Source organism: Gavialis gangeticus, unplaced genomic scaffold (genome assembly GCF_001723915.1).
Source record: "Gavialis gangeticus isolate Ggan-Ray unplaced genomic scaffold, GavGan_comp1, whole genome shotgun sequence".
Classification (NCBI taxonomy): Eukaryota; Metazoa; Chordata; order Crocodylia; family Gavialidae; genus Gavialis; species Gavialis gangeticus.
The window spans coordinates 173,738,227-173,747,025 of NW_017729024.1; the positions used below are offsets into that span (position 1 = coordinate 173,738,227).

The window sequence follows — 8,799 nt, forward strand, 5'->3', positions numbered from 1 at the left end:
CATCCAGTCCAACCCCCTGCCTGAGACAGGATCATCCCTATCCAAACTATCCCAAAGAACCATAATCTAAACTCTATATAAGACTGCCATCAACCCTGACACAACATGGACCTAACACCCTAACCTGCCACAAGCAAAGCTGGGGAACCACAGTGGCCAATGTGCTGCTTCTATAAAATGATGTCTATATGCTCAAGAGGTCTCAAGTAGCAGGCTACATGCCCTGCTACAGAGGAAGGCAAAAAAGACCCCCACAGTCTATACCAATCTGCCCATGGGGGGAGATTTCTTCTTGACTACAAACATGGTGACTGGTCCAAACTTGAATGGAGGGGCAAGACCCTTTAGACTAGACCCTCCATCTCTGCTTCTAGCAGGAGAATCAGCACATCCCTGTTGAAGTCCCCAGCCTTGGCTGTAGCTGACATCCAATGTCTCTGGGAAGTCTTAAATATACCCCAACACATATAGCAGAAAAAAGGGGCTGGGGGACAGGAGCAGGTTGAAGTCCTAGACCCAAAAAGTTACTTATATAGTTTAATCTTTTTCAGTCTCTGTATCCCATGCTGTCTAGACTTCATTATTTTTGGCTTGCTCCTAACACTTTATAACTCCAGTGCTAATGGTGTTCCTTAAAATAGTGCAACTAATTCCCCCGAGTCTGTATTTACCTGCATAGTCATCTATGAAGTTGGAATATGTGGAAGAGAGGGCTGTAGTATGTTCAAGGGAATTTGATGAAAAATGGTAATATCTGGATTAATATGAACTTTCCTTCGGGTAGACATTTCATCATTTTCAATCTGTAATTTTTTTTTTCAAATGGTAAACAATTCTTCAATTCAATTCAATTTCCCTTCCAACAATTTAATACAAGAAAATGATTTTTAAAGATGATTCGAAACAAAACAAAAAAGCTTTCTTTTGTCACAGAAAAAGTAGGACTTAAGTTCTGGTTTAAAAAAAAATAAAGGTAAGTTGAAAAATCAACAATTTTATATGAGGGATACTTCAGGAGAAACAGTAAATTAAAAATGCCTGGTCACAAGACAAACTGAAAAGCTGATAGATAGATAGATAGATAGATAGATAGATAGATAGATAGATAGATAGACAGACAGACAGAGTGCTTATTCTGTCCCTATTAGGTGTCACGAAGAATATTTCACTGGTGAAGTTGCCCTCTGACCAAGGTAGCTTTTTCCCTCTGTCTAATTGATATCCACTTTCTCCCATCTTCAGACCATACCAACTGAGGTCAAAGTACTGATACCCAGTGAATAGGCATGAAGACAAGGAGAATGAAAGGAATCTGTTTCTCTGCATTTTCCCTTATAAGATCAATGGTTTTGATCACAGTTTCTGTGGACTGTGGAGCAAAAACTGCTTCTGCCCTGAGCTGCCCCAAAGAGCACCCCCTACAAAGAGGGAAAGGAGATCTGGAGAGAAGGTGATGCCTTTCATCCTGCTCTCCTTTCTGCACCTCAAATGGAGCAAATTGAGCAGATTATGTCCAATTTACCCATTGTTTTGCACCTGAAAATATGAATGCCAGTATTTTGCTTTAGGGTAAGAATTCTACAAAGTGTAGGGCCAGAGCAAATCTGAGTCCCAGAAGGGAGTATTGTTAGCTGTATTAAAAGATGCCACAACAGGCATATGCTGCTATACATAGAGATCTGGCAGAGCACTCACACAGGGCCATCTCCTTCAGCAGCCCCATAAAAAGGTTGGGGCTATCAGGCACAGTTGACACCTACTTCCACGTGGAATGTCGTCCTAATTTCCCAAAGAAGTGCATATTTGCTGGAGAGTCTGTGTCAAAGCTCTGCCTAGCTCTAGGAATAGGATAGATTTAACATAAGGGGGCTGATAATTTGAGGGAGTCTTCCTCCTTGGAAGTGAGTTGAGTTTCATATGGAAATGGTATATCCATGAATAAACTTTGTGCATACTGGAACCCAGATGATCTAAATGGACACAAATCTAATTGGCAGCTGATCATCACTCCTCCAAATAACAGTTTCCCGCTGGAGGTTATCCAGAGGCTCTGGAAGCTTGCACCAAGCTTTCTAATCCTTTTCTTGTGGAGAAGAGTTTTTTTCATAGCCACAAAGCCACAAGCCATGGCAGTTGACACAGTCTTGGTCTGGGTCCACCTATGCCATGAGAAATGGAAAATAATGAATCTAGCAAAGCTCAAGAGAAGAGAACCTGCCCCAGAGGCAGGATCAACAACAGGAAGCACTGCATTACACAGAGGATTATTTTTTAGGGGTCTGCCTTATATGGTAGAAAGAAGCACCCCCTTTTTCATCTTCTTTTGCATTACTTTTTGCAAAGGTTTGAAAACATCACTCCTTGAAATGATGAAAATATGAAGATTTCATTTAAAAAAATGGCTAAAATTTAATATCTTCCATGTGTCAGGTATTCAGGATATTTTTTAATGAAATCTTCATATTTTCCCAAGCAGGAAGCAACTGTGACCACCTGAAACCAGAGATCCTGCTCCTGCCTTTGTTGCAAGATAATTTGCACCATCACAAATCCTCACAAGAGGTGAGAGGCTTTATATCCACTATGAACTGACTGCCCAGAGGAGTTTTCCATTTATTGACTCGTCTGTGAAATCCTATGAAATATGAACTCTCATTTCTACCCAGGAGAACTTTTACAATCTCTTCTCCGATGCCTGATGAAGGGTGTTTGTGCCTGAAAGCTTGCAATTATTATTATTATTTTTGTTGTGTGCAAAAATCTTTTTGGTCTTATAAAAGATATCATCTCTACTATGAGTCCTGCTTGCCACATGCATCTATACACTCTGTGCATGTCTTTTCTCTTTCTTCTGACATAACCATCTGGCTGGACTTCAAGATATGGGACAAACAGATATACTTTTTATGATATATAATATATGTAGCTTAAAAGTATTGTTATCAAGTTTAGAGCAGAGATGAAAAAGATATTAGGGTCAAATGTATAAAATTTTTTCTGTATGCCCTTATTAAGTGCATTCTCTGTATGCTTAGGTGAACAACATTTTGCCACACCTATTACTGGACCTATGTTATCATCTTGTTTATCTCCGCTACTTATGGAACAAAGACATTATATGTCTGATGTGCCCCTTGATCCTGTCTCTTCACTAATTCCCCCATGTTATACTGAAACTGCTCCTTTTTTGTTTGAATAGTTAAGATTGCCTCCATGCCTGTGACCCATATATTTGAGGTTAAGATCTTTGTTTTTTTCTCAGAAAGGTTTACATTAGGAAACTACTCACCTGTCCAGCAGTGTCTAGAATGTCCAAATAAGCTGGTTCATCATCAATTCGGACTTGAGTTTTATAGGCATCCTCTGAAAAACACAGTGGAGTTTGGCTGAGTGCAGGGATAACTTAAGGAATAGAAAAGGAAACGCATTTGCATCTCTACAGTGGGATTTTCAAAAGTCATCAATCCTGAGTCAGAGAAGGATTTTGGAAATCCCACCCTTTTTCCTAAAAATGTTAGAAGGAAATTCTGAAAAGGAGGATTAAGGCCCTGGTATGCCACCCCTATCTAGAAAGTTAACTAATACCTAGGCAGTACAAGCAGTTTATTTACAGCCTTTGCTAAAACAATGCAATAAAATGGATGATAAAATTATGGAATAATAAGATTATATACTTTTTGGTTATTGGTGAAAGCATCCAATAAGAACACACATTCTGCCAATTTAAACAAAATTAAGTTATAGCATAGCATGCAGTGATCCAAAAATAGATAAAGTCAAGCAATGTAAAATGGTAGAGTACAAAAATTAAACTCAGGCAATTCAATTTGACATGGGCCCTTATTCATTGTGCAAGTAATGAAAATACACTTAAGGAGGAGAAGACAGGCTGTAAATTGTGAGAAAGACGCCAGATTATTTTTTCTTCATTAGCCCAGTATTTAAAATGTTCTGCTAATGGAGAGATCTGTTTTTCTCTTATTTCTTCAAGGAATGAACAAGACTATAAATAGAGGTTTAAGTCATCTATCTTATTCTTCCCTGTAGAACGTATCTTGCTTGTACATTGGGTCCGACACCACCTGCCCATAATATAATGCAGATCTGTTTAGAGTGAATTGCAATCTAGTAATGGCCTCTCATTGTTTGCAGTTTTGTACTTCAGACAGATAGGTTTTAAAGCCAGAAGAGTGCTTTATCAATCTCCAAATGGAGAAGTTTGAGAAAATCTCACTATCTGCCTCTCTGGCTGCATGCAAGCATCTTTAATTCTTAAATGGGTATTTTGTTTTAAATAGAGGAGGAATTGGGTTAGTAACTGTCAGCACTGCCCAGGCACTTGTCTGGAGGAGAACAAAAATGCTATTTAACCATCCAAATAAGGGCTTATTTGGAAGAGGAGAGGCTTCTTAATTGCATGCCTTCAGGTATTTGATAGGGTATTTGGTCCAATAATTTCGAGATTTCCCCTTGAGCTAAAGGGTGCATGTTAAGCAGCCCTGTTTCAGATGGAATGAGCTCCCCATCGTAGAATTTAGTAGAGATAAACGTCTCTTTAAAAAGTAATTACAAATGCTTTCTATTTTGGGGACAAACCATGGGGTCAGCACCCCATAGTTTCTTAGCACCCAGGCACCATTTAATCTGCAAGGTTTTATGGACCTCTTTGCACAGAGGTGAATGTTCCTTATTATTTCATGCTTCCACACTAGGGCTTCATTTCAATCCTTCAAATTGCTAGGCAAAAGGACCTCCCAGGTAATGGGAAAGATTCCCATTGGCTGTACAAAACTTGGGATCAGCCCCTTTTATAGACATCAATTAAGTCTCTCAACATCCCTGGAAGGTAGGAGAATTGATTTATTTTTTAATAAATCCTCAGCCTGAACAACTGTGCCTTGTGGACCTTTCCATTTGCTCATGGTTTGTTGAGCTAAATAATAAATAAATAAATGAGGGAAGGACTAATATTTGCGTAATTTGTTTTGATCAGCTTTATATTTCATTCCCTTCTTGTTGTTTGTATTTCCTTGTTAAGGTTAAATGGAGCCTAGATGTCAGACAATATTTATACTGGAAACAGTCCTAGAAATTATCTGTGTTGTTTAATTAAACAATAATGCACAGCAGACTTAGTGGTTACGGTGATTGATGTTGTGCCTTGGCTGTGCAGTGAGGCATGAGGTGAAGACAAGTGCTTCCAATGCACCTGAGAAGTGTCATTAATCAGCATGAACATATGGCCAGCAGCATCCCATGGCTCACAAGCCCCTTACTGTCAGAGAAGGTTCAGGATTGGGCCCTTAATGGCTTTACACCGTGGATCGTGAAAATTATAATTAGCGCATTCCAGAACGGTTCTTAGAGACATTACACTCCTCAGTTATACATAAAATGATAATAGCCTCTGGGAAAGGCTGCATTAAACGAGCATTGCAGCAGTTAAATAAAACATTCATACATAAAGGAAGGCCAACGTGAACGTTGCCTGTGCACTTTTAACTTTGCCCCCTTCTGAGTACGCCTTGCCATGCAGTTTTAATTACATGCTCACATACGAATCTTTCCTTGGGATCCCTCACTTTTTTCAGGCCTTAGTTCAGCAAAATGCTTGCACACATGCCTAATTACCCATAAATAAGTAAACCTGTTGACTTTGAGATAGGCTTAAAATTAAATGTGAAGTGAAATATGCAAGAACAGAGAAAAGGCAATGGCGGTCTTTCCACTGGGTGTCAATTAGGGTCTTTGATGCCTAGTCTACATAACACACAACAGGAAAGGCAGGCTACAATTTTGATTAGTCTGTTAGAACTAGGCTTGGGTATTTAACCCATTTAATAAAATGTGGTCAATTGACCAATCAAATATTGGTCCAAAATTGTAAAAAAAAAATGCCAATAGGTCCAAATAATATGCAAAGAAAGCACCAATTTTCCATTTAGAAATGTGAAAAAAAACAGTAAAAAATCACATTTCTGTCAAGAAAACTACAAAAAAAATTGTAGTTTTAAAAAAAAAATTCTATAATGTTTGACCAGTCAAAAATAATTAGTCAATTGACCAGTCAGTCGACAATATTTGACCGGTCAATTGACCAGCAAGGCAACCCTAATTAGAACAGGCCTGAAGAATTTGGGTTCAGTACAAATGATAGATATCTTTCCACCAAAAATGAGCAGATCTGTCACTAGCCATATGTATAATTTCTGTGTATATACATAATTATACACTTACTAATACATGCATGCAAAATTTCAGCTTCACAACTCTAGCCTTGCATTCATGCCTAAAGGGCTTCACCCTTCTAGCATCCATGGTTTGGACAGGTATCTTGTCTCACTTATATCACTGTAAGTGCAAAATCTGTTAACTTCACTGCATTTATTCCAGATGGACACTTGTAACTGAAAGCAGAATTTGGGCTAAACGAAGCAGAGATTGAAATTATTTCTGTCCCATTTGCACCTGAGATGAACTGGGAAGTTGTGGGGCTGGTTAGATCTCACAAAACTGGCTGCTGATCTCTATGAAAAGAGAATCTCAGTTTCCCATCATAAACAAGTATTGTTGTTTTGTTTTTTCATTCTGGTACAAGTTCCCCAGAATCAGAAGAGCTGCATTTGGGTAAAGCTGGAACAAGCCAATCAGGCTCTATGCGTATAGTGTTTTTTCCCCTTGAGAAGATCATGTTGAACACACAAAGCAACACATTACACATATTTAATCACTGCCTTTAATCCACAGGTCTCAAGACACTTTATGATGAGTTAGCAATACCAACCCTCATCTCACTTGCTATGTAGACGAACATATTTTTTGTGTGTTTGAAAGGCAGTGAAGGCTGAGAAGAGTTTTGAACTGCTATGTTTTAAGGTCCAAGTGCTTTCACTCGATATCTGTGCAGATGCACATGTAACCTACATATGTTATATTGCAATATCTGACGTGTTTGGCCAAAGAATGGGAGAGAAACAGTGGGCAAGAGACATGGATTGTACCTGGAACGCCCTGTCTCTGCACAAATACACAGAGCAGGACTAGGGAGATCAGTTCTCAGAGCCAAAAAATAGGGTGCATCTGTTACTGCATAGGCTCAGTATTGCTTTCCAAACTGGTTTACAAAGGGTTTACTGAGCTCATCTACACATGATATTAATGTGGCACAATAAACTCTGGTGCAGTTCATGCTGGAGTTTATTGCTCCTGGGGGCAGTGTTTACATGTGTACCTGGGACTGCAGCACATTGAACCAGTGTGGCACAGTCCCAGCTGATGGGGGGCTGGGTAGTTGGTCTGCCAGACTGGAGCTAGCCCCCAACTCAACAAGATGCATAGGGGCTGCCTGTGGCATGAGGATGCTATAGTGTGGAGCTACCTGGCAGGCAGCCCCCACACCATAGCACCCTCATGCCCCAGATGGCCCCATAACTGGCCCACTGCATGTAACCAGGCTGCTGTAGGATACTACTTCTGTTGGGCAGAACTATCTTATGGTGGAATTAATTCATTTACTGCAGCCTAATAGCACCACACATGTAGATGGTGATACATTACTGCAGAGCTAATTAGTCTGCAGTAAAGTGTCCTATGTAGATGTACCCACTGTGGACAATCCACTCTGTGACAGCTACGTTTATCAAAGCATGGTAGGGAAAAGTTATAAAATATTAGTGTTAATGAGAGCCCTATGGTCTTGGTGGTTGATTGGTGAAAGACCAAAACTGGTGGGTTCCAAGACAAGATTTTCTTGCAAGATCATAGCATTAGTTTAAGATAAAAAGGAGTGGAGGACACACACAAATGGCAGATGTTTGATTTGGGATGGGGATCTGGCTAATAGTAATATGAGGATGTAGCTGCAATTCAGGGCCATGTCAAATAGGACACTTTGTATGTGTTAAATGCACTTAAAATATGAGTGTCCAGGTGTTGAAGCAGTTCAAGTTAAGCGCACTACAAAAACTTACGATTTTTCTGGTAAGGAGTGTCTCTAGATCACTCACGTTAAGGAACATTTTCAGCCTGACAGCCTGCTTTGTGGAGATAATATGAGCAATTTACAATTCTCCAGCATCCCAGGATGCATTGCTTCCATAACATACCCTTCACACTTCTACTCCAAGGGCCAGTCTACCCACCAGACCAAACCCTACTGACCATAATCAGGGGAGGAGAGAACTATTAACGCAACTGTCAAAGGAACTGGCTGGATCAGTTAGGGCCTTGTTACATGTTGCACTTTAAACTGCTTAACTGCTGATCTGTGTTAGTGGTAGCTCGAGTTTGGAGCAGTATGCCTTAAGGCTAAAATCCTTTCCAGACTGTCCCATACATGCATAGCTGTGGCTTTCCACTAAAGAGCTGGTGAGCAGGGGCCTGACTTGGAGCTATAACAGTAAGCTGCCACTAAAGGGCTGCTGAGGCAGGACAGGCTCCTATCCCTGATCTAGGCTGGGGTGAGGCAGGAACATGAATCTGGGAGGTGGAGAGTTAATGGGATGAGGTTGGAGGTGGAAAGGAAATGGGAGTGGGGGAAGGATGGTGAAATGAAGGGAGTCAACCCCTGAAGGATAAAATGAAACAAAAAAATAAATAAAATGAAGAATTTAAAAAGAAATAAAGAGGAAGTAAATTAAAGAAAGTCTCATGTTTTAATAAATAGGGATTTGGAATGGGGAAGGTCATACCCTTGAGGACTGGAGGGGGAGTTGGATGGTGACAGAACAGCCCCCTGGGACCAACAGTTCAGGGAGCAGAAAATTTGTGCACACAGGACAGGACGGGGTGGGTGGGAGG

General features: G+C 40.2%; 1 protein-coding gene across 1 annotated transcript in view; it reads right to left on the reverse strand.

Annotated features, from left to right (window-relative positions):
* The window catches only part of RIT2 (Ras like without CAAX 2), a 360,107-nt gene that overhangs the window by 199,130 nt on the left and 152,178 nt on the right, over positions 1-8,799 (reverse strand). Inside the window, exon 3 of the mRNA XM_019518099.1 lies at positions 3,290-3,363. Within this exon, the coding sequence (XP_019373644.1) occupies positions 3,290-3,363 (74 nt within the window). The remainder of the gene's footprint in view (positions 1-3,289; positions 3,364-8,799) is intronic.